This window comes from Rhinatrema bivittatum, chromosome 4 (assembly GCF_901001135.1).
Source record: "Rhinatrema bivittatum chromosome 4, aRhiBiv1.1, whole genome shotgun sequence".
In the NCBI taxonomy this organism is placed as follows: Eukaryota; Metazoa; Chordata; class Amphibia; order Gymnophiona; family Rhinatrematidae; genus Rhinatrema; species Rhinatrema bivittatum.
Genome location: NC_042618.1, coordinates 312,317,671 through 312,344,180, shown reverse-complemented (window position 1 = coordinate 312,344,180; position 26,510 = coordinate 312,317,671). Strand labels below are relative to the sequence as shown.

Here is a 26,510-nt window from a genome sequence, read left to right as displayed (position 1 = left end):
AATGAAAATTCCCCAAATCTCGTTTGCCTTGTATATTTGTCTTGATTAGAATGTAAACTTTACTGAGAAAAGACAGTCTCTTATGTGTTTTCCTACATTCAGTAGTACAATGGAAGTGATTAGTAATATTAGTAGTAGCATCCAATAGGTTTCTCCCTAACGAGTCTGTTTAGTCTTGCTGAAGTACAATCATTCCCTTCTCATTTGTTTCTACAAGTACTTAACAACTCACAGTTGCATCAAGAATGCAGAACAGTAGCTCCCGCCCCCTAGTGTGGTACAACAGTGCATATAGCTTGAGAGCATCTTTTAGACATCCTGCACAAGCTAAACTGCTTTGTTATACTGTAACTCTGCAGCCATAGCAATTGCTGCAGAATTTGCATCCTGCTGGGGAATCGTAACACATTGCTGCCTCTTCCTGCCTGCTGCAGCTTTCTCTTCCTGCCCCCCCCCCCCCCCCCGCAATGGACTTTCCCCCTTCCTCAGATTGTTCTCGTGCCCATGGCCACCAACTTGCTGCTGCTGCTTCCAGTACTTTTCCCTTCAGTCTCTCCATGACCAACCTCCAGCAACTGCATGGCTCAGTGATGACAAAAGGAACGGTCATCCTAAGAAAGAAACTGATCCCAGCAGTAGTGGCTGTGAGAAAGACCAGAGGATCGAGAAGCAGCGGTGACCACCAATCAAGTGTGGAGAGGGAGAGGGGGAGACAGGCAGAATGAAAAGCGAGCGAGGCAATGAAAATAGGATATGGAATGAAAAGGGGAGAGAAGGGTTGGGAGAAGAGAAATGAGAGGCAGGGAGTGAGGAAGAGTCACAATGACTCTTCTTCATGCCCTGCCTTTCATTGCTGTTCATTACCAGTATTGCCATAGTGTAACTTGTTTTAGCAAGGAACAGTGCAGGTTAGTAATTAGGGGAGGAACCATTCAGTACAGCTCCTCCCTTTGAAGAATCTGGGGATGGTCATCCCCTTGTGAATTAATAAAAGAGTGAGGCAGTACAATTTTGGTTTTGGAGTTAGGAGGAGTCAAGAGTTTCTGCCTCAGCTGTTTATGGGCCTATCTCTGGACTCAGGCACCATGGCCTGCAGTTTAGGGAGACGTTTTGGAAGCTGCCTCTCTAGTCCACTCTGGCTGGTTAGGTTGGTCTTCCGGGTCTGTTGATTTTTAAATATCTACCTCTAAAGATTTTTTCTGAAAATGTAATTTGTTCATCTTATAAAAATATGTAATCAGTGTAAATATATGCTAATCCGACAGAGAATCTTGAAAATTATGTTGTATAAATATCCTAACCACTGCTGCAGAATCTATCCCTGAAATCTCCACAGGAGACCGGGGGAGTGTATGGTAAGGGGGAAGCATGAATGTCCAAAAAGAAAAAGCTCTTTTTAATCATCATTTTACTGACACGTAAGCAGGCGATTCTCACAGGAAAGGGCACATTTACACTTAGCATCTCAAAATCTAAATAGTAATCAAGCAATCAAGTCCCTCATTACCTTTCCCGGATAAATTCTGCCATTTCCTTCTGCATCTGTTTGCCTTTCAGTTGTTTCTGAAGAAGATCTTCAAATCCAGAGACTGAACTGTTACCTTGTGGATCCTTTTTATCAGCCTAGAAAAGAAAACATGCAAGCCAGCTGAGAACACAGAACTGTACAAGAAAAGTAGAAAGCAAAGTTGCCTACTTATAACAGATGCTCTCCAAGGCAGGCCTGGATTTGTCAATAGGCACACACTAGACCTGTTCCTAGGATGGAAAATATCTGGGGCCAGCAAGCTGATTGAAGATTTGCTGCCTTTCAGCTTTGCTGAATCTCCTTCAGCAGAGGACAACCTTACCATTCAGCAGAGGACAGCCCTGGAAGGGAGAGGATCCTGTCTCTCCCCTCCCAGGCAGCTTGCAGGAAACAGAAGAGGAGGTGAGTCTTGAGCGGACTTAGCAGAGCCAAGAGTTACTCTCTTCCCTAATTGAGCCCCTCCCCTCTCTTCCTGTCATTCAGGGACAGGAGAGAGTGTGAGCCTGGAGCAGACAGAGCAAAGGGGGATCATTTTGGGAAGCTTAGGAGGGGCTGAGTGGGGGATTATTGGGGGTTAGATGTCTGTGGGTGAGGGAAGGGAATGAGAGGAGGAGACTCTATGTAAGAGAGACAAGGGATTGGTGCAAGATGTGGTTTGTGTGTATGCCAGATTGGGTAGAGAGGGAATGCAAGGAGGAGCAGGACCGGAGCATGGCAGGGAAACCTACCTCCTCCTCCCTTTCTCTCTCCCTTCCTCCCCCCCCCCCTCCACTGCAATTCAGATCTTCTCTCCCTTGCTCTCTGATTCAATTCCCCAGATTCTGGAACCTCCTTTTCTTCTTACCTCTTCCTTCTCCCCAGATTCTGGAACACACCCCAACGACTCCTACTCCCTCTCCCCTTCCTCAATTCCAGAAACAAAACCACCTTCCTCTTCCCACATCCCCCATTCCTGATCTTCTCCTTTCCTCAATCTTCCAACCTCCCCTCTATCGCTCTCCTCTCCACATCCCGTCATCTTTCCTTCTCACACTTCCCCTATACCCAGTCTTCTCACCTTCTTCCCCCCCCCCCCCAATTCCCAGTTCTTCTCCCTACCTCATCCCATGCCGGTTCTCTTACCCTCTCTTTCTCCTCTCCCCTTTCCTGAGATGTCCTCCCTGTACTGATACTTGAGATCCTTTTTCCTCATCCAATAAAAAGAAAATAAATCTTACAGACCCAAGCAAGTTTGGGGAAAACTTCTTTATTTTCATAATGCAATATACAAATGGAAATGTTTGTCAAAGTGCTTCAGAATTTTCAAATTTGTGCCACAGAATCTACCCTTGAGCTGCCACAGGAAACTCTGGGGGCTCTCTCTTAGATCTTCTGCTCTTGTGGTGCTGATGGTATTGCAGGGGAAGGGGTGGGGGCAACAGCTCCAACAGTGTCTAGAGGTGGGAAAATCCTAAATCCGTCGTTACTCCAAGGACGCCGGGATATTCAGTCCACACACATGGGTAATGTCATCAACAGAGCCCAGGACTGAAGCATGTGGTTTGTCCCCACATCATCGGTATCATGTGGGGTTCCCCTTTAGTTTACTATAATAGTTGTAGAAGCCAAACGTCTAGAGGCAGTGGGAGTGTTTGTGTGGAATGAATGTCCTTGGAGAACACCTGTTACCGGTAAGTAACTTTATTTTCATCAAGGACAAGAAGAATATGATGTCCACACACACATGGAAATCCCTTGCTACAAAATGCCTTCAGATAAAAAGGTAAAATACAGAACAAGATGCAAACTGGCAAAACAACTGTTTTTATTGGCAAAAAGGTCAATTTTCATATTATAACCTAATTATATTAAAGAGGAAAGTTGCCCTGCACCCGCATCACCAGTATGCAAATTGAGTTCTGCCCCCTCCCTCTCTGTACTCTCCAGCTCGGACCCTCTCTCTCTATATGGAAATTGAGCTCCGCCCCCTCTCTATCTGTATTGTCCAATCCACTGTCTACTACCACATTTGGAAATTGAGATCCACCCATTTCTCTGGCTCTACTCTCCACCTATGCCCCTCTCTTTCTATCAGAATTGCTCAATCCCTTCTCTACTACCACACAGTACACCCGAGCTCAGCCTGCACTATGTACAAACATACATCTCAGTTATGCACGTCCTACATTTCACGGTATTTCCACGTCCTTGGATGGGCTTTCACTACCAGTATTTTAACATTTTTTAGGGTTAAATCTTCAAACGTTTGAGTGTAAAGCTGGAGGTTATGTGCATAAGTAGTATTTTCTAACAGTCCAAGGTATGAGCATACTGGTAATGCTGTGCGAAAATGTGAAAGACAAAAAGGGGCAGCTTAAGGGCATTTTGGGGTGGGATTTGGAAATTTGTGCGCAAGTTAGCATTTTGTAAGTGGTATATACGCATTCATTACCAAATTGGTCCATATGCTTTTACATCTGATAATTAAGTTGTCGAAGAAAAATTGCATTTGTCTTTTGTCTGCAGTTTTTGGGTGAGAGGTCCAGGAGATATGCTGGAGGGTCTAGGTTAATTGGTATAGGTCTAGATGAACCGGTGGAGGTGCTGGTGAACTGGTGATTTCAAGCACACGCATGAGTATTTTCATACTTGGAGTACACGCATTCTTTATAAAATACATGCCTTCGGGTATAGCTTAGTTTTATTATGTGCACATTACAATATTACATGCACAAAATATATGTGTATACTTTTATAAAATGGGTAAAAAGATATAGGCCGGATTTTAAAAGGCCTATGCGTGTAAAAACCTGGGCTTACGTGTGTGGCTGGGTCTTGCGCGCATTTTAAAACAGGCCCAAAACCCTGGTATGCACACAAGTGCTGGGCCTCTCCGACAGGGGCGGGCCAGGGGGCAGGGAGAGGCAGGGCAGGACAGCAGCACTCTACACTATCCTGGGGAAGCATGCGCTGGCAGCCGGCTGATGCGTGCAGATTACTTCTGCTCCAGAGGAGCAGTAAGTAATAAAACAAAAAAACCAAAAGTGCAAAGGAAGGGTTTAGGGGGTGGAGAGGAGAGGGGAAGAGGGAGGGAGTTTAGGTAGGGGGGAGGGAAGGAGCAGACTGGGAGGGAAATTGGGAAGCCCTGATTGCGTTGCCGTATTAATGGAAAATTCACCTCCCCTGCGCGTGCTGCTTGCACATGTGCACGCGATTTTAAAATCGGGCGCGAATGCACGTGCAGCCATCAGATTTTAGAACATGCGTGTGCTGGCGTGCGCATGTTATAAAATCAACGCGTCCATGTGCGCGCGCCGGGAACCGCGCGCACGTGGACAGCCACACGCTCCTTTTAAAATTGACCCCTATGTGTTTAGCTGCATTACAAAATATATGTATCTACTAAAATATACATGCATACTTTTGGGGCAGAAATATGTGGTACTGTATAAACTGTGCGGTTCCCACTACATAGTTTACAAAATATTGCTGTAACTTTAGATGCAGAAACTTAAAACCATATATGCTGACACTATTGCAAATTACCCATGAGGTGATAACTTAAAATAATAAAAATGGGCCCTAGAAGGGGGGGGGAGTTGGGTTCTACTCCTCAAAAAGGCCTTTCAAGATTGACTGACCAGATCTACTATCACATCGCGAGTGTTATCCAAATAGCAATGGGATGTAAATGTGTTGACTGAATTACACTGTACAGCTTTGAAAATCTCCTCCCTGCAGGTAAACATCGGTGGGCCACCAACGCTGCCACGGCTCTAACATTATGAACTTTGACTGGCCCTTCCACTCTTAGGCTGCCTGAGCATAACAGAAGGAGCTGCAATCTGCTAGACAGTATGTACTTGGCTATGACAATGCCAGATCTATTTGGGTCAAAAGAAATAAAAAGCTGGGTGAAATTTCTGTGGGCTTTAATCCATTCCAGATAGAAAGCTAAGGCTCTTGTGAAATCCCAACTGTGCAGAACTTGTTCATATTTGTGGATATGTCATAAAGATAATAGACTGGTTAAGGTGAAAATCCAACATTACCTTAAAGGTGAATTTTCAACAGCTGCATGCGTAAAAATGAGCAGTTACACATGTAAAATAGCATATATATGAGTATATGCTAATTCAGAAACCTCAACATACATGTGTAAATTACGGTCCATGAGTAAATTTATGCATGTAAAAAAGAGGAAAGCCAGGAGCATTCCGTGGGGGGGGCACATTTATGCTAGTAAAGTTGCTATTTTATTAGGTCCAATCCCCGGACCTTGCCCCAGACACATGACAGGGGCAAGGTCAGGTCGGTGCCATTTTGAAAAAAGGCGTTGACCCGGCCAGCCACTCCTATGTGGCACCTCCTTAGCCAGGCTCACCAGTCAGAGATTTAAAGGGACCAAAGCAGGAAAAGCCCCATGGCCCTTCCTGATGATGTCATCCTGCTAGGCCTATAAGAAAGACCTTTCTTCAGTCCACCTTTGCAAGGATTTGCTTCGCCCCTGGAGTTCCTGGTGCAGCTGTTTGCTCCAGAAATTGTTAGAGTTCCTGTTCTTGATCTTTGCTTCTTCAAGGTCTTCATGTTCTTTGTTTGGAACTCCACCATGTTCTATGATTCTGGTCTCTTGTCAGTCCCATGTCTTTGTTCCTAGTCTTTTCGTATTGATCCCTGAATCCTGTTCATAGTCTGCATCCTGTCCAATGTCTTTGTTGCAGGTTCAAGCCTTCAGAAGTCCTTCCTTGTTTTTAAAGCCTGAGTCTGAGTCCGAGTTCCTGAATCCAAGTTCCTGAATCCAGTCCCTGGTCTTCTGAGTCTTGTTCCAGTTTCCTTCTTGTTCCTGAGCCCAGTGCCTACACTGCTATTGTCATGGTTCGCGACCAGCCTTTGGGTTGTGTAAGGTGCACAGCAGTGCAGGGTTCTCCCAGAGCTTCTGCATGTTTCTAAGTCTTCAGTGTCTTCATCTCATCCAAGTCTTGAGTGCCTTTGTCTCGTCCAAGTCTTCAGAGCCTTCTTTAGTCATCTGTCTTCACACACAAGCCGTTCCCAAGCAGCAAGTCCGAAAGGGCTTTCAGAGTGGCTGGAGGGCTACCCCAGAGACCAGCATCGCATTGCTGGGTCTCATTTCCTGGGCAAGCAGGTTCAGCAAGGCTTTCAAGTGTTCCTGATTCAAAATCTTTGCCTTTTCCTGGTTCCTAGTCCTCAGTCATGATACAGCTCAGCCTGTGCCTGGATATGCTTGCCCACTAGCGGCGTGGACCACGGCCAGCCCTCGGGTTGTGCATGTCATGCCGTGGCACAGTGGCTCATGAGCACATTCTGTGTTCTGTCCACATCAGGTTAGCAGTTTAGCGCCACATTAAGATCCCACAACCCAGTGGAATGCTTGATGAGAGGCTTCACTTGAAGCAATCTCTTCATGAATCTTCATGGTGATAAATGCCAATTGCACTGAAGTAATCCCTAACAGAATTTGTCTTTAGAACTGACTCTGAAAAGATGTAGAAGGCATTCAAGTAGTTTTTGTGTGGGACAGGAGAATGGATATAGGGTCTTTCCATCACACCATGTGACAAATTCCCTTCATTTGAAACTATAAGACCTTCTAGTGTTATCTTTTTTAGAAGTCAGAAGGATGTGAGTCATTCCATTAGGAAAATTCAAGGAACAAATTACTACTGTCTCAATATCTAGGCATTGAAGACTAGGAGCCCAATGCAGGGAAGAAGTAACATTCCTTAACCCTATGTTATGAGGATTGGGGAATTCCCCCAACTGTAAACATCTCCTGAAGGAGTAGGAACCACATTTTTCTTGACCAAATGGGAATTATGAGTAACATAGTCTTCTGGTCCCGTCTGAGTTCTTTTTGGAACTCCTGTGAACAGGAAGGTTTCAAACTTTTGTTCAAGGTGAGGGACGGAGAGCAAACTAGCCTCTGATAAGAGTTGCAAAAAAAAAAAAAAATCTACTATGGATGTCTTCTACTCACAGAATAATCTTTGGTTTACTTTTACCACCAGTACATCAGTTGTCCCCTGTTTGGATATTCTAATCCAGTTGACAGTAGATGGGTTTTAGTTTTCTATTTATAGAAAGCCCACTGACAGGAATACCTTATTATAGTACCAAAGTTACCATTTTAAAAAGCTTTGAAATAATTTATGCAAATTGTGTTTAACTAAATTTGAATTTAAGTTCTGTGCCATCCAATGCACCACGGCAGCAAATAAAAGAGAAAAAAACCCCCCATAAACATGCTGACAAACTTAACTAGTGAATCTACCAAGGAGAGGAAAGCCAAAAAGGAAAGCTTGGAGCCTGGAATAATCAAGCATTACCATTCAGTCTCAAATCCTCTGTAAAGGAGTGGCCCTACTAACCTGTATGGGACCAGGCATTTAGCCTGGTTCACTGTAAACCCTATAGAAAGAGAGAGCTCTGTGGGTGGAACCCTGCTGGGCAGAGATAAGAATGTGGGCCTGCTTCTCCAGGAGAAGGCAGCTCTTGTAATCTCCCTGACCCAAGGCAAGGCTGTGAGTATACTGCTGGAGGTAAGCAGTGCATGTTATATATGATGAATGCTGATATAATAAAGTGGAATCTTTTATGAAAGAGGCTGCAGTCAGTGTGAAGTATGTCCACAGCCTGAAGTTTGCTCGGCTATCCCTCATAAGGTGTCAGTTCGGGGATTTCTGCTCTACGCAACTGCATAGACAGAAACACAGGTCTCCAGGAGAGGAAAATAAAATAGTAAAGAAAAAGAAAAGTTTATTGTGTGTGAACTGCCCAAAGAAAACAACTTGAGGCAGAAGCACTGTTGCTAGCTGTGTATAGAACACTGAAGAATTTAAAAGATTGGATCAGGGAGGAGCAAAAAAGCCAAACAGCTTAAACATTTTTTTCTTTAATGCAGAGAGCTGTATCTTGGGACCTGAAGAAAAATAATAGCTGAAAAAGTTTTATTGTAAGGAGAGAAGCTCCGCTTGCCTAAGACTGGGAAATAAAGTGAGTTATTTTCTGGACAAGCAGGTTTTTTTCTTTTGCCTTCTCCTCAGAAAATAAAAGTGAAGCTGCCAGAGTTGGTGTGTGTGCGTGTGTTGTTTAAACATGGCATGGCCTTCCAGCAGCAAGTCAGTTGCTCTGCACTAAGTTCAAGGAAGATAGCCTTGCTGTGGGAAAGCATGACTGAATAAGAAATAGAAGCATGGATTCAAGGCCTCCTGCAAGCCAGAGGCAGCTACAAAAATGTGCCATAAAACACCAGACTGCTTGGGCGTGTGCCTGGAAGGAATGGGAAGCAAGAGGTATGCTCGTAACTGCCAGACTGCTAGAAGTAAGACCAGGGAAGGACTCACTGCAATTGGAAGCTAAGGAAGCACAGCAGCCACATGATTGATAGTTTACCCTCCAGAGGGACAAAGGTGCAGAGGAAAATTCAGTAAGAGCAGCAAATGTGCTGGAGCCAGAGAAGAGCCTGTGGATGGTGTGACAGGAAAACTTGGCATGGAACCAGTGAACAAACCGCTGGGACAGGTGGTGGAAGAAAAACCTGAGTGGCAAGGACAGGCACAGTATAGTATTTTTTTATTTATTTGTATTTTTCTATACCGGCATTCACGGAGTTCGTATCATGTCGGTTTACATAAAACAAGGGGTGAGAAATACATTATAACGTAAATAACTAATAACATAAGAGTATACATTAAAAAGTAAAACAAGTGCATGGAAGAAAAAAGTTACAATAAAACGGGGGTCATTCTAAGAAAAGTATAAGAAAAGAGAATGGAAATCAAGGGAATGAACCTGCAGTGACTGTGACTGATATGCAAGGGGCTCATGGTGGAGCTTTATAGCCTGGCCTGTAGGAGACATCACAGTCTACCCTGAAGGAGACAATTCAAAGTGGCCTGATGGAAGCAGCACAGACTGGCCTGAGGAAGGCAGCATAGAAGGGCCAGATGGAGATGTTACAGGGGGGCTAGAGAGTGGTGCTGCAGAGTGGCCAGATAGAGATACTGTAGAATGGCCAGAGGGAGGCACTACAGAGAAGTCAGAAGATGCCGGGAGAAAAACTGAGAAAGAGATGAAGCCGGGTTTAGAGCGAGTGAAAGAGAAACTATAACAGCAGCACTCAGAAGAAGCCAACAGAGTCCTGACAGAGGAGGACTGGAAACTGAAGCAGCAAATGGACTTAAAAAAAGACTTTTGGTGGACACTAGGCAAAGGGCACACTGGGTGGTTGTGATATTTGGGGATTGGTTAAGGATAATCCTAAAGAGAGGGGGACAGCATGACCATATAACCCCTACCAAGAGTCTAGCTGGTGGTAGGCCAGGAGAAGTACATGGGGAAGAGAACTTACTACTGGGATCCAGGGTGAGTAGTAGCACTTGCCACAATGGGTTCAATCTGAGGGGGAGGGAATGTAAAGGAGTGGCCCTACTACTCCTCTTTTTTTTTTTTTGTTTAATCTTTTTATTGGTTTTTCTTTTACATCCATTACACATGAAACATATACTTTCCACAAATACAACATCTACTACTCCTCTTTAACCTGTATGGTACCAGGCAGGCATCTAGCCTGAAGAGAGAAGGCTGGACAGATGTTGGGGAAGGGGTGGTGGGGCAGATGCTGGTAGAAACAGGGAACAAATGGAGAAGAGCTAAGAGGCCTAGATAATGGACAATAATACCTCCTTATAATGTTAGACATATCCGCAGCTTTCGACACTGTTAGTCACAAAATCCTATTACACAGATTAAGAGAAATAAGTATAACAGATAACACTTATCAATGGTTTCAATCAAACCTAAGCAACAGGTCATATAAAGTCAAAATAAACACTCATGAATCAGAACAAATAAAAATTATTCATGGTGTTCCACAAGGATCCTCACTGTCATCAACACTTTTTAATCTTTATATGCTTCCCCCTTTATAAGTTTTTATCAGGCCTTGGATTTACTCATTTTATTTACACGGATGATGTCCAGATTTTAATTCCAATCACTGACACTATTGATTCGGCACTAAACCTTTGGGAAATTTATCTTACCTCTATCAAACGACTTTGAACTCAAATGAGCTTATCCCTCAACTCAGCCAAGACAGAGCTTCTCATACTCTGCCCCAAACTCAATAATTTAATTGTACAAAATGTAACAACAGTGGCCAGAAAATACCCAATCTCCTATGAAGCTAAAGACCTTGGAGTCATTCTAGACAGTGAATTAACCTGTAAAAACTGGATAAACAACCTAATTAAAGACGGCTATTTTAAGTTACATGTTTTAAAAAAATTAAAACCGCTCCTCCACAATCAGGATTTTAGAACAGTTCTTCAAGCGCTCCTTTTTTCAAAAATAGACTATTGCAATGCTTTACTTCTGGGACTTGCTGCCTCCACCATTAGACCCCTTCAACTGTTGCAAAACTCGGCCGCCAGAATTCTAACAAATACCAAAAGATCCGAACATATAACTCCAATCTTAAAAGTCTTACACTGGCTTCCAATCACATATCACACTCACTTTCATTAATCCACAAAACACTATATAACGATAAAATGGAATGGCTCACTGCAGCACTGCATTTTCACACTCCTCAGAGAATCACTCGATCTGCGAATAATGGGACACTACCTATCCCTTCCCCCAAAACAGCACACCTAAATGCCGTTAGACAAAGAGCCATATCAATCGCTGGTCCTCAGCTATGGAACTCACTACCTCAAGAATTAAGAATGGAATCTAACAGTAGAACATTTTAAAAAGGCATTAAAACCTGGCTCTTCCAACAAGTTTTCTCATAATACTGGATATATTCAATTTCTTACTCATTTTATTTACAATACAGTTAGAAATTTATACAGCGCTTAATTGTATTTTATGATATTTTAACCGTACTTGTACATTTTATTTTATTGTATTTTATGATATGTAACTGTACTTTTATCATTTGATATTTTCTTAAACTGTGTTTTGTTATTGAAACAAATTCTATTTATTGTAAACCGATGTGATGTACCCCACGAACGTCGGTATATAAAAACAAATAAATAAATAAATAAGAGGAAGAGAAATGGAGGGTTGGTGGAGGCAAGGGATGGAGGGATATGATCTGTGGTAGGGATGGAATTATATGGGAACAGTGCTGGGGGGCAAGCAGTCAGTATTGATCGAGTCCTGCTAGTGTAATCTAGTCTGGGGGGGGGGGGGGGGGGGGGCAGGGAGAAGGGGAGAGTTCTGGTTGAAGTCAGACCTTAGAAATGGAGAAGAGGGTGAGTGCTTCTGGAATACTGGAGGGAGGGGGGGTGGGAGAGGAGAAGGGGGAAAAGTACTTGGTCCAGTCCGAGGAAGATGGCTTGGGAAGAGAGAGCGTGCTGGCTGTATTTGGACGGGGGGGGAGCAATTTCTGCTGGGGTCCTGCCTTGGTGGGGAGGGAAGAAGGGGAAACATGCTGAGCATTTAGCCTGAGGAAAGTGGGGTAGGAGGGGTAAAGTGCTGGGATCTGTCCAGGGGAGGGAAGAGAGGAGGAAGAGAATTGGGGTTCATACTGGGAAAGAGGAAAATGCTGGGATCTGTCCTCAGGAGGAGGGGGGAGTGGGAGCAATGCTGGCGTCTTCCCTGCCACCCCTCCCCCCCATACACAGAAGTCTCAGGGTGAACAGGATTCCTGCTTCATGGAGTTTCCAGTTCAACTTTTGTCAGCAAATTTGTATTTGCTAAAGATCTGTCCATGTTCTGTGTGTGAAAGTGGTGAAGGATTTTGCTAGTGTTTAGTTTCTAGTAGTTCAGCTTTTTCCTCTTTTCTAGTAAGAGGTGTATTGATGTTCTATGGCCATTTCTATTTGCAGTGCTGCCTTTTCAGAGGAAGGATTATTGCTGTGTGAGTTCTGGGAGTTAGTGTTATGGTATTGTAGCTTTTTTGCAAAGGTTCTGAGTGTTTTTGGCAAGGTTTTGTGGTGTATCACAATGTGCTGAGGAAAGGATAGAATTCCCTTTATCTAATGATATCTAGAGCCTAATTAGTCAGTGGCGTACCAAGGGGGGTGGGGTAGGAGTATCCAATGCCTCTGGGTGCAGGGCCATGGGGGGGGGGGGGGGGGGGGAGGCGGCATTGATAGCCGACTTAGGGAGGCCATGCAGCCGCCAGTAGATCTCATCCCATTGGTGGTCGAAAACCCAGAGAACAGGCCATGTGACCGCTGATGGACCCCATCCCACCAGCGGCTGAGCAGGAAAACATGCAGGTCCTTTCCTGTGTGCCGGCCACTGTTCCCTCTATTCTGCACACGTGCGTGCATGGCCAGACATAGCAGGAAGATCGTCGGGGCCGTGATTAAGCTCATCTCACCACGGCCCGAAGAAAAAGTCACCTCCAAACCTCCAGATGCTCCTCCTCCTTTCTGCCTTTGTGGCCCCGTAAGACAAATGTTGCCATAGCCCTGTGGGTAGAAAGGAGGAGGAGCATTGGCCGCATGCAGAAAAGAAGCAGTGTTTGTTGCAGGGCTGCTGTGGATCCCACCTCGCAGTGGCCCGAGAAGAGGAGGCCCGGTAGCAGGGCCGCCGCGGATCCCACCTCGCAGCGGCCTGAAAAGAGAAGACCTGGTAGCAGGACCGCTGCGGATCCCACCTTGTGGAAGCCCAAGAAGAGGAAGCCCGGTAGCAGGGCCACTGCAGATCCCACTTTGTAGCGGCCCATGAAGAGGGGACACAGAGGCGAGAGGGAATGAGAACCTGCATATTCGGGGAGAGAGCATGCGACAGCCTCTGTGTATGAGTGAGAGACAGCATGTGAGAGAGAGCCTCTGTGTTTGTGTAAGACAGCCTTATGTGTGTGTGAGAGTGAGACAGCACGTGAGAGCTGTGTGTGAGTGTGTGTATGCGTGAGAGAGAGACAGCATGTGAGAATGAGAGCCTGAGTGTGTGTGTGTGTGTGTGTGTGTGTGTGAGAGAGAGAGAGACAACATGTGAGAATGAGAACCTGAGTGTGTGTTTGAGGGAGTAAGGGAAGAAGACCCTGTAAAAGGAACTGGCAAAAAAACAAGAAAAGGAAGGTGGGAAAAAAAAGCCTGTGAATAACCAATTAGAAAACTAAGATCAGACAGCAAAGGTTAAAAAAATAAAAATTAAAAATTAATTTTTAGGGATTGGCATATGTTAACTTTGTGAGTGTGCAAGAGTGGCACTTTCTCTATGCTGATCTCGTGATCTACAAGATCAGCATAGAGGAACTGGAAGCCCCACAAATTTTGAATACCATGGAGCCTACACAGAGGAGGCAGTAGATCGGGTTTTAGTGCCAGGAGCAGTGATTGGTGCGCCCCCAATAGCTATGTGGCACAGTGGCAGCAGAGCAACGAGAAAGGCTCCGAGGCTGCTGGCAAAAGAAAGGGAGGGGGGTGTGCCTTCAGTGTGTGCATATGGGAGTCTGCCTGGGGGTGTCTGTGTGTCAGTGCATGTGTGCCTGCCTAGGGGTGTGTCTGTGTATGAGAATGAATTGGTGCCTTCCTGGGGTCTGTCTGTGTGAGAATGGATGACTGCCTAGGGGAGTGTGTGTGAATGAATTGGTGCCTGTCTGGGGGTCTGTGTGTGTGTGTGAGAATGAATGTGCGCATGCCTGGGGGTGGGGGTGGTGTTGTGAGAATGAATGGGAGTGTGTGTGTGTGTGTGTATACATGTGAGAGAGCCAGTGAGAGTGAGAGTGTGTGTGTGTAAGAGTGAATCTGGGGGAGAGGAGCTTGTGGGGGAGGGGGGGAGAGAGAGGGTCTTAGAGCCTGTGCATGAGAGTGTATTTGTGAGAGAGAGAGGTTGTGGGTGTGTATAAAAGCATGTATGTGTGTATGAGTCAGTGTATGTGTGAGAAAGAATGGATATACACAAGAAAGAGAGGATAAAGTTTGTGTGCCCCTCTAGCCCCCTAATCCTCAACAATCTCAGGGTGACTGGAAATCAAGATTTCCCAGGTATGGACAGCAGGGGCTTTTTAAAAAGCCGTATTAGTTTTAAACAGTGGGTGTTATTTGATATTTTTGCTGTTTTGAAATATTTTATTGGTGCTTGGGAAATTTAAAAAAATGTATATGATTTCAATTAATAGATGTTATTCTATTTTTCAGTAATTTTAAAATATTCTTTTATTAGTATGGTTTTACTATTATAATTGAAGCTTTATGTTTCTTGATTTTATTTGTTTTATGAGGAATGGTGGTTCTGTTTTTTCATTGTTACTGTTAGGGAGGTGGACCCTTGAACCGAGACGAGGTTGACGCTGCCTACAAGAGGCCCTGCAGGCCCTCATCGTCGGGAGGCGGTACGCAGGGAAAGAAGACCCAACTGGAACTTCACCTATACCAGCCCACATTCCCCGCAGGTTGAGCCTTTGGGTACTGGGGCCGGCAGGACTTAGGCGCGGGTCTCTCGATGAAGACAATCCCAAGGAGGCAGGAGGTTAAAGCGAGGTCAGACGTACCAGAGGTTGGGGCCGGCAGCAGGCAGGAAGAATCAGTAACAGTCCAGAGATCGGGGTCGGTAGCTAGCAAGATATAGTTGCGATGGAGAAGGTACAGAGAAGGGCGACCAAAATGATAAAGGGGATAAACAGCTCCCCTATGAGGAAAAGACTAAAGAGGTTAGGACTGTTCAGCTTGGAGAAGAGATGGCTGAGGGGGGATAGGATAGAGGTATTTAAAATCATGAGAGATCTGGAACGAGTAAATGTGAATCAGTTATTTCCTCTTTCGGATTATAGAAGGACTAGGGGGCACTCCATGAAGTTAGCATGTAGCACATTTAAAACTAATCGGAGAAAGTTCTTTTTCACTCAACACACAATTAAACTCTGGAATTTGTTGCCAGGGGATGTGGTTAGTGCAGTTAGTGTAGCTGGGTTTAAAAAAGGTTTGGATATGTTCTTGGAAGAGAAGTCCATTACCTGCTATTAATCAAGTTGACTTAGAAAATAGCTACTACTATTACTAGCAACAGTAGCATGGGATAGACTTAGTTTTGGGTACTTGCCAGTGGATTGGCCACTATTGGAAACAGGATGCTGGGCTTGATGGACCCTTGCTCTGACCCAGTATGGCATGTTCTTATGTAAGAAGAGTTGGTGGACAGGCAGATGGACAGGATGGGCAGCAGACAAGGCAGAATCCAGAGACAAATCAGGATCAGAGCCAAAAGAGCAATCCGAGGGGATGAGGAGCAGGAACGGAAACCAGGAGCAGGAACAGGACCACAGAGTCAGGAGTAGGAGCTGGAGCTGGAGTTGGAGTAGGAACAAGAACCAGGAACAGGAGCAGGATCACAGGAAACAGGAACTGAAGCACAACTTGCACTCTGAGCAGAGCAAGACCTGTTGCTGAGGCGAAGTGGGAACGGCAAGGTAGGGTTTTTATACCTGTCTTGCCTGACATTATCCTCCGGGGTCACGGGGAACTTTTCCGCTGCTGGCCCTCTAAATCATCAGAAGTGGTGCATGCGCCTAGGAGGGCCGCAGGTGTCAGCGGCATTCGGAGGCGCCGCGAAGGCAGAGGCAGGCCGTGGCAGCAGGAGGGCCATTGAAGACCTTGGCAGGAGCGAGCCTTCTGCCTCTCAAGGTGAGGGGACCCGGCCGTGTGGGCCCACTGCCGGGGCGCCTAACAGTTACACACAGAGTCTAGCTTCTTGGGGGTTTCCATTTCAGTTTTTGTCTGCATATTTCTGGTTCTAATTTGTGATCCTTTATTCTGTATTTGGTGAGGGTCTGTCTCTGCTCTGTGCATGTGATCAAAGTGAGAGATTCGCTAGCGTGTAGTGTGTGTGTAGGTATCTATAGAATCAGGTTTGTTTTGTTTCTGCGGTAGGTGGTGTATTGGTATTCTGGGACCCAGTGTAATATTTACCTATGCTATTTTTATTTTTTTATTTTCAGCATTTCAAATAATCACAAGCAAAATCTTGCGTTGCTATATCAGAGTATATCAAGTATTACATTAAAGAAAGAAAAATCATTACAAGGTATAGACATGCACTGAATAAAAATAAAAGAAAAAGCGGAATGGGACTCAGAAATAGGAGCACTTCATAACCCAAAAATCGATTCTAATGGATATAAAGGTAGCTGAGTGAGAATCACAACAATCATACATCAATACCAAAACCAGCTATGACAAATTAGGTGTGCGTATCCAAAAACCCTCTAAGTTGCGATGGTTCGAAAAAGATATAATTAACATTTTGGTACTTAATACAGCACTTGCAAGGATAACGAAGAAGAAATTGAGCCCCTTTTTGAAGAACATCAGAACGCATTAGCAAAAAATTCTTCCTGCATGATTGGGTAGATTTTGTAAGGCCAGGGAAGACCTAGATTTTTTGACCGTAGAATAAAGACTGTCTATTACGAAAAAATGTCTGAGGATATTATTTTGATCCATGAGAAAAGCAAAGGAAATTATAATCGGCCTCCTTTAACAATCTCCATATCTTGAGACATTTCTAAAATCTCGGATAAATCCAATGATGGTAATTGTCTGGATGCGTTCTCAGTTCTATCAGGAGCTTGTGGATGATAGTAGGCTTTTGTAATCACAGGCATTGCAGTATCTGGTACCTTCAACACTTGAAGAATATATGTCTTAAATAATTCCAGTGGTGATATCATATCAATCACAGGGAAATTCAATACTCTTAAATTATGAGAACTCGAGGCATTTTCTATATTTTCCAATTTTTTGCTATTTATTAGATCTGCTTGAACCAGATTTTGTTGGATCTTCTCAGATGTATTTAATCTCTGTTCTATATTTTCAACATTAAGATCAAATGAGGAGATAATATTAGCATTTAATACTACCTTGTTTTTTGTTTCAAGAGTAAGTTGTGCTAGAGAGGCAATTGAAGCCTCTAATGATTTCAGCACTGACCAAATTCCTTCAAGAGACTTTGCTTGAAGTTCTGGAATAGCACCACCTAAGTCTAAAGCTGTGCTTGCTCCAGTCTCCATACCTTTTCTTGATGATAACACAATCGTTGGGCCCTCTGAACCAACGGGGCCAACACCCACACAGGATGCACTCCTCCTGGATGAGGCCACATCCTCGGCTCGCACCCCACCAATCTCTATAGGGGTATCTCCAGACTGAGCTGCCCTTATATCTCCCCTGTTTGTCCCAGGAGAGACCATCACAGCAGCCGAATCGCCCATCAGGTCGAAGCATGGTGGAGCAGGCTTGTTTGGAGCGCCGGGGCTTAGAGATATTTCTGGGGTCAGAGGGGACGGTGTTCACTCCTCCACCATCCCCGCAGCAACCAAAGCTCCTGGTATCGTAGTTGGATTTGCTGCAAAGAATCCCTCGATGCGTGGTTGAGAAGACTCTAGAGACGGAGAGCTCATTAAACTCCCCCTCAGTTTCGCCTTCCTTTTAGTATGAGGCATCTCAGATATAGGCAAAATGGAATAAAGTAAAATGGACCGAGAGCTCTTGAGCAGCGTTTCTCAATCAGCGGCCATTTTGGAGTCCGTCCCCTACCTGTGCTTTTTCATAGGTAGGGTCCTTGTTGTTTTGAGTTCTTGGTGTTACTATTCTTACGTTATGATAGGTTTGCTGTATAGATTTTGAGTATTGTTTTTGCAGGGTTTTGTATTAGTTCACAACATGTCTGGCAGTGGAAGATGTTTGTGCTGCTATGGTGACACCAGAATTTGAAAATATTTTTTGTATATTGAGCAGTAAGGGAAACATCCAAGCTCCATAGCTGGAGGAATTTCAGTGGATGCACAGCGTGTTACAGAACTGGAGGTGCAGGATTTATATTGACATTCTATCCCTTCCTGTATACATTCCAGACTTCACTCTCATAGCCATATAGAATTAGTTGAATGAGGCTATCAAATAATCTTAATAGTAGGTTTATGGCAGAAGACCTTTGTACTTTTAGTGAGACTTTTATCATAGCCAATTTTAAAGCAGGGAGCCATGCTATGGAAGGGTGTGTGATATGAGGAAATGTCATTTTGGCTCCCCCCTAAATTCTTCTGTCTAGAGATGCCACTGATTTTCTGTGACTTTAAGCATTAGTATAAGAAGGATCAAGGGGTGGCGCTGGAGAGACACACAAATGCATTGGCCCCCAAGTGCCAGAGACCCTCGGTATGCCATTGTAATTAGCTTAATATAATCAAAAACCTATCATTCAATAGAAGAGAAAAAAACCATGCTCACTGAAGTCAATACTTCCACTGATAAAGAATATAAGGAGCATTTGCCTTACAATTTAATCATCACTTGCCAAAAAATACTTCTTTATCTGACTTTTGAAATGGCTAATTTTTTTTTAATGTCTGTATAAAACAAATGTTTTTTGTGACATTCAAAAATGACTAAAAATAATTTCTTTGATAACTGTAAATTGAAAATCCTCAATAAAATCCTCACAAAATAGATCACATCCTCCTATGAGTCTCCATGATAGGTGATGGAGGCACACACTCATCTTTTAACCCTTACTGCTTAACAAGGTAGAGATTGCTAATCAGTTGGGTAGAAGTAAGGATCACATCCATAGAGTCGTATGGGTTATACTTCTGAGACCACGATCATACTTGGCTAATATAGATTATAGATGATAATGCTGCTATGTGTTTACATGAAAAAAAATCAAGAGGCTCCCAGCTCATGGTATTGAGTACAGGCTGAGGGCGCAGTTTTTCATTTGGCCATGGTGCCACATTACTTTGGAACGGTTCTGGTTTAGGAATTGTCTCTGTTTGGCTAGAGGAATATAAACTCAATTAAATCCTATCAAACTGAGATGCTCTGAATCAGTAAGACACATAAACATTGGCTGTCCCACCAATTCTTCTGGAACAAACTGTGAAACCTAAAGAAATGGAAGTGAGCCTTGGGGTGAGACTAGATGACCATCTATGAGAACCCAGATATCATTTGTGGTGCATTACACCTTTATGTGCTTGAGGCAAGTTCAGAAGTTGCATGCTCATTTAGATAGGAATCTGGCTACTTTACTCTATGCTTTGGTTATTGACTGAATTATTGTAACACATTGTACCAGAGGCTTCCATCAACTGGTTTGAACCACTTACAATGTCTACAAAATACAACAATAAGGATTATGTATGTGGTAAAGAAAATGATCATATTTCCCCCATCTTATAAGATCTGCATTGGCTCCCCATTGAGACTAGGAAGAAATTTAAAATGTTATTGCTGGTCCACAAGTGTTTACATTGGAGGATTTCAAAATATTTATCTGATTTTAAGATGGTATTAACGTACTAGAACATTATGTTCGTCCAGCAAATGTTATTAATAGATTTGCCTTTGTGAGTATCTCATTTAACATGCACTATACCTATGGCATTTGCCTGTTTTGCCCTGGTTTTTGAATTCTTTTCTTCTGGCTCTATGGATCAAGGCAACTACCTTCCTTTCAGAAAATTAATTGTACTGATGGACACTGTATTTTAATTACTAGATGATAGCCACTGACCTGCTTGTTTTGATGGTTTATTTGTTTGTAGTATTATATCATTGCTTTTACTGCTTGGATTTTATGGTATATGCTTTGATGTAACTAGCAAAATGTGGGTAATCAAATGTTATTAAATATATAAAAAGAAATAAACTGAAGGAGGCCACATGCAAAACACAGAAAACCTGCCATAAAAACAAAAATCTGTTAGGACATGTGGACAAAGTGAAAATCATGATAGCCCTGCACGACGCTGATGAAATGGGGTCAACCCGCACATGCTCAGTAGAGCATGCAGAAAGTTCTAGAAAGCTTTCCAAGAATGATCCGGTCCTGAGCTCTGTCAATGACATCTCCCATTTGTGGATTTCATATCCTTCTTGCCCTTGGAGAAACAATATCCTCTCAGATTATCAAAAGTCTGCATTTATTTATTTATTTATTTGTTTCTTTGTTTGTTTGTTGAGTTTTATATACCGTTATTCCGTTGAGCCATCATAACAGATGATGCATGAGATGCTATACTGTTAAACTTCAACTATGATAAGTAAAGGATAAAATGATAACAAAGAGAAAATGTTACACATATTTATGCCCTGGAATTTTATAATATAGGCATGCATAATGAGGAGGTCAATTTCCAAAGCTTTTTATGTGGGTAGACGCATGTGCACCTGTGTAAAAATGGCTTTTGAAAATCGCTCTCCCCCTCAATGTGAATACAAGTATGTGAGCTGTTTCACAATGTGCATGAAAAAGAGGCAGGGAGGAGAAGAATGCGAGGGGATTTCCTTGCATATCACTGTGCCTACTCTTTGGGGTGTACTTTGCACGTGCTTCAAAGCAGGTGCAAAGTCCCCAGGGACTTTTGTACCCACAATATATGTGCTGGAGCAGGTAAACTCCAAAGGAGATGAATGGACTTGTAAACTGCACCGAGGGACTGAAAACTGTCCCCTTAAATAGCATCTGCATAAATCTTAACCATTATAACATACATTTAGAATCCCCACCCAATGTTCAGCACCCATAACCTAAATAACTGTCCAAAGCCATGTGCTCACAGCATGTACCACTGTCCAGAATCCTTGCAACATTGTAAGCTCCTAAGAACAGGGCCTGTATCTTGTGTGTCTCTTACAGCACTGCGTACATCTGGCAGCACAGTACAAAGGAATATTAAAAATAATACAATGCATCACTGATCACACAAAATCTACTGTACTGCAATCACAACATGCATTTCTATCTAATGTCCTTGTACTACTGCACTCACAGCATCTACTATTGGCCATCATCCAGGGTACAGCAGGGCAGCAGCAGTGCAAACTTCCCTCACCCACACACACCCATCACATTGTTTACATATGCACTGGACACACTGACAGCTAAGTCTGGACCTTGGACTTCAAGGAGATTGGTGGGGGTTGGGAGCACAGCACAATAATTACATCACCCCTCCCCTCCCGGAAAAAAGAAATATTACAAAATACTGCAAGAGATAAGAGGTAATGAGAGCAGAGCTGTTCAGCTGTGCCATGTCAGTTATCACACATACATTTAAAAGCTGTAAGCTTGATATTCAGTGAGCCAGTGAACAGGGAAATTACCTGAGTAACTTTACCCGGATAGTCAGCGGAACTTAGCTGGGTAAGTCGGTCACTGAATATACTCGGATGACTTTACCCAGATACATTTGTCTGGCTATATTTGGGAAAGCGTTTTCACTCACCAGACTTACCTAGCTAAGGTTATCCAGCTAGTGCTGAAGATCGGCACCAACCAGAGACATTTTTTCCACACCTCTGGAACTTCCCAACCTCGCTTCTCTTTACATGGCTAAGCTGGGTATTGACCTACCCAGGTACAATTTCACCAGTGAGAGAGTTTCAAATCTTGGGGTTTTTCTGGCTAACTTAAAAGCTAGGGGCGTGAGATGATAAAAGTTAGTCAGATGTACCCTTCTGAATATCAACTTCTAAAAAGGTTTGTGTGCATTAAGAAAGCAATTTTCAAACTTTCCAAAGTAGGCACAGCGTCTCTGCATAACTTACATCAATTTTCAAAAGGAAAGTACATCTGGGCTTTCACTTTGAACATTTTGGTGGGTATGCGGGGGGAATCTTGCTTGAAAAGTGTACACACATTTTTGAGAATGAAATTTAGCTGCATACTTTCCCTTACATGACCCTAAATATGCCTCAGGAATGCCTCCTCTCACTGCAGCTACTTTTAACACATTGAGGATGGGCAGGTTTCAGATAGGCAATTTATGTTTTAAACTGCAATGTAAATGTATATTTGTTCTACCTTTTCTTTTTTCTCAGCAGGATGGGTAATGGCCTCCCTCTGCTATCATGTCTCTGTTTCTAAACAGAACAGTATAGAAATCTTCATTTATTTTCTGGTTTCTTTGTCCTTTCTTTCGGTCTCATCCTTTCTTGATCTCCCCCCAATTCATCTCTTCCCCCGAATGCTATTCTCTCTTATATGTCACTTCTCTCCATCTTTCATTTCTCCTCTTTTCCCTCTCTTTGATTTACCACTATCTCTTCTTCCTCCACACCTTTTATCATCTCACACCCCCTCCATACCTCTCTCTCCAAATCTGGTCTTCTTCTTCCTCCATATTCTCCTCTGTTTCTTATTTCACATATCCCACTTTCCCATTTCTCTGTCCCATATCTCCAAAACCCTTCGCAGGCCTCAAACTCTCTCTTTCCACCTCTTGACCTCCTACCAGTTCTCCATCTTTGACTCTCACTCCCTCCCAGTTCACAGCTCCTGCCTCCATTTTTCACCTTCTTCTCATTCAACTCTTTCCCATTCTCTCACTCCCTGCTCGTTGTTCTCACCCCTGAATCACTACTCTATCAGCCAGGAAACCCAGTGTGTAATAGAATTCAGAAAGTGCAAGAGTTTTCCAGAAGGTCCTGAAGACTTGAGCTATCTGCACTGACAATCGATTACCATGGACCTTGTTTGAAAAGCTACAAATTCTCTAAAATGAAAAATGGAAACTTCCAAGCTTACAATTAAAATGAACGCAGAGAAGGATTTAATTGTTCCACCATGAACAAACACTTCTCATTAACCCCTACCAGAGAACTTCCTGCAAGCCCCATCACAAGATTCCTCAGGTGTAGATTTAGTTAATGGGAAGACCTCAGTTATTGGTTTTAATTTACCAACAGGCACTTAGAAAAGAAGTAGTCCTATTGGACAACACCACCAGGTCCAGAATTCAGTTCTCACTGGTTCTAAAACTGCCATTATCAGGTAACCCAGGTCTCAGGCTTTTCTGCAAGACTCTTGGAGAACCAAATCTTCCTTTTGCCTTTCAATTCCTGCAACTCAGATTCTGCTGCTGGATTTGCTTCTCCTCTCTGTTCAATGCACAGAACTGAAGCAGCTGTTACACACATTGCAGGGAAACAAACTGCACACGCGTCCTTGTAGCTGCAGCTCCTCTGCATGATGCATGCTTCTGGTTTAGAAGTGAAGCATATGCTGTGCAGAAAAGGAGATGTAGCTGTGGAACCAGCACATGCTCTGCCTCAGTGCATTACAGCTGCTTCAGTTCTTTGAGAGGACAGGAGGAAGAGCTAATCCAGCGAAAGAATCTACTGTAGTTCCAGAGGGGGGCAGAGGAAAGAGGACTGGGAGATAGATATTGGGGTGGGGATGCTGAGATGGAAAGAGCGATTGATAGAGGTTGGGAGGAGCAGCAGAGAGAGGGTTTGAGAAATCGTGGCAGGGCAGACCGAACCAGCAAGGATAACAACAGCCAGTCTATGGTTAAATAGCAACCCCTCTCAGTAAAATTGGGAGAGGAAAAAATGCTATACTGGAGGGAGAATCCTGGGTGATGTTTCAGGAGAAGTAGGGACCAAAACTCTACCCTTTCACCATCTATGGTCATGCTCCAGGGAGTACAAGAGACCCACAGGACCAAGGGGTTCTTACCAGAAAGATGAATGAGAAAGGAGTGCTGGAAAGATTTAGGATAAGCTAACCTTGGAGGGCTGAATAATTGGATAGGCTTCCTCTTTTTTGACCTCCTCTCTGTCTCTCCGAGGTCAAAAAAGAGGAAGCCTAACCAATTAGAGGAAACTAACAAAATGCAAAACTACAGCTATAGGATTGCCTATCATATATGATGGGATTTTTGTGATACCCCAGACAGCTGGACCTACGCAAAATACCTGGAGTTGAACGAAGAGATGGGCTAGGAAGAGTACCTGGAGGAGCAGAACTACTGGCCTTATTGGACAGCAGTCAAAAAAACAGTGTGTAATGTTTGACCACTATCTAACAAAGCCAGTAGTTCTGTCCCTCCAAGGCCTATCATGGTAACCAAATTGCAGGTTCCCCCATGAGAGCAGTATCTTGACTTGTCTAGCAAGGTTCTACTCATGAGAAATCCATGAGGAAACACTTCTATTTCCAGTGTCTGTCCTGTCCACAAATGAAGCATAACCCCTCCCCACCCAGGCTATCTCTGGAGAAGTAATAGGTTCTAGGGCCTCAGGGCCTGACTTTACTCCTTCAACCTCTGCCATCCTTCCTTAACCATCTCCTAGAAACTATCGTTTGGAAGGTTAGCTCCCAACCATCCCATGTAGATGATGTCATTTTTTTTTTTATAGTTAGCATATATATTTACTATATAATTATGCTTATTATGCCATTGTATGTGTCTGCCTCGTTTTGCTGTGTGTGCAAGGTTCATGACCTGTATCCATGAACACATATGCACAACTTAGAGGGAACACTGCTAAGCTATGTATATGTGCTCATGCATACAGGTCGTGAACCCTGAATACACACAGCAAAACGTAGCCTACACATATAAGTGCAAAATAAACATAATTATATAGTAAATATATATGCTAACTATAAAAAATATGAAATCAAATTTATTTTATTTGATGTTTTCCATATATTTAAAACAAATGATATGCTGGATAACTTAATATAGAATTATTTTCATTACAACAATTACTTAAATAACACTTTCAAAATCCTGAAATTATTTGCATTATACATGCTCAGGCACAGTTGGCTCATAGTGCACAAATTTGAACTCAGCTTATAAATTATTGTACAAAAGAAAATCTTTATGCACATAGCCTTTCAAAAATTAGAGGGATCACTGTGGTGTGGCCCTTATTGGTGGACACTAGGTTCTGGGATGATGGGACTTGAGGAGATATCCTAAGGCCACAATGGAGGTCAGCTTCCACAATCAGGTGAACTAGATGACAGTAGACATTGCATCAAAACTTCCCTATCCTGTGATCTTAGACAGGGATTGGCTAGGCTTTCCAGAACCAAGAGAGGAAGAGTTAGCCCTCATCTCAACATGGACTCAAGCCATGAGATATGTCCCCCTATGCAATATCATGCTGGGTGAGATACCTTTGTTCTTGGATCTTGAATTTGTCAACCTACCCCCAAGAATGCGAGAATGCGGACTTTTCACAGGTAAAGGTATGAGGACTAAAGATGGAGGCTGAAATGGTAAAAGAAAGTCCTGGTGCACTTTCCGAGGTGGACTGTAGGGGTTTTGTCTGATCTTGATTAACCTACACTCTTAGAATCAATCATACATTTCTGATGGGTGCAACAGTAGAGTCCTGGTGAAATTGTTTGGGAAGCTGGATGAGTAAAACTACAAATACAACCCAGTCCGCTATTGAGTTGGCTGTAATTGTATGGTAAATTGTTATGAGAAAAAATTTCAATAAAGATATTATTAAACCCAGTCCACTTGTTATTTAGAGGTGAAAGATGGTTTATCATATCAAACAAGCAAATGGGGACAGATAGGGGAGATAGCACATAAACTCTTTGCACCCAAAACATATTAGAAAGACCTCAAGGTAGTACATTCCGTGCCACTCAGCAGTGAGGGGGGCCAGGACAGTATGTTAACTTAATGGCTAGCAAGATTCCTCTGCCTAGGCATCTTCTGTTATATATAAGACTATTGTACCTCCTGTCCAGAATGTCAATTTAATGGCTCCTGGAAGACCTTTCTATTGGCACCCTTGTTGCCATAGAGAACTTTTTCAGTCAGGTAAGGGTTGACCTGATAGGTCGCTTAGAGCAGACTACCACTCGCTATTCCTGGGCATTCCCCATTTGTTGGGAAGAGATTGACAGGGAGGAGAGAGTCTTGTTAAAGCTCAGTGTGACTGAAGTGCCAAACAGTAAATTGGACATTTCATTGTCCTGGTCCTAAACACGGGTGGAACAATAACATTTTTTGCCAATTTGCATGATAAAAAATTCAGTTCATATTCCATGCTTCAAGCAGACAAACTCCTAGACCTACTAGAAAAAGTCCAATACATTTTAATGTTAGACCTTACTAAGGTTTATTGGTAAGTCCCATTAGTCTTGACCTCTAGGAAAGAGATGGTGTTTGCCACCACAGTTTCAGGTGTCACCATTTGTCAACACAGTCCTCATATTAAAGCTGCAGAGTGGCCTACTTGGTTGATGTCATCAT

General features: G+C 43.3%; 1 protein-coding gene across 2 annotated transcripts in view; it reads right to left on the bottom strand.

Annotated features, from left to right (window-relative positions):
- GAS7 (growth arrest specific 7) overlaps nucleotides 1-26,510 on the bottom strand; it is a 610,573-nt gene that overhangs the window by 89,516 nt on the left and 494,547 nt on the right. For both annotated transcript variants that reach the window (XM_029600263.1, XM_029600264.1), the window contains exon 7: nucleotides 1,508-1,623. In XM_029600263.1, coding sequence (XP_029456123.1) covers nucleotides 1,508-1,623 — 116 coding nt within the window. The remainder of the gene's footprint in view (nucleotides 1-1,507; nucleotides 1,624-26,510) is intronic.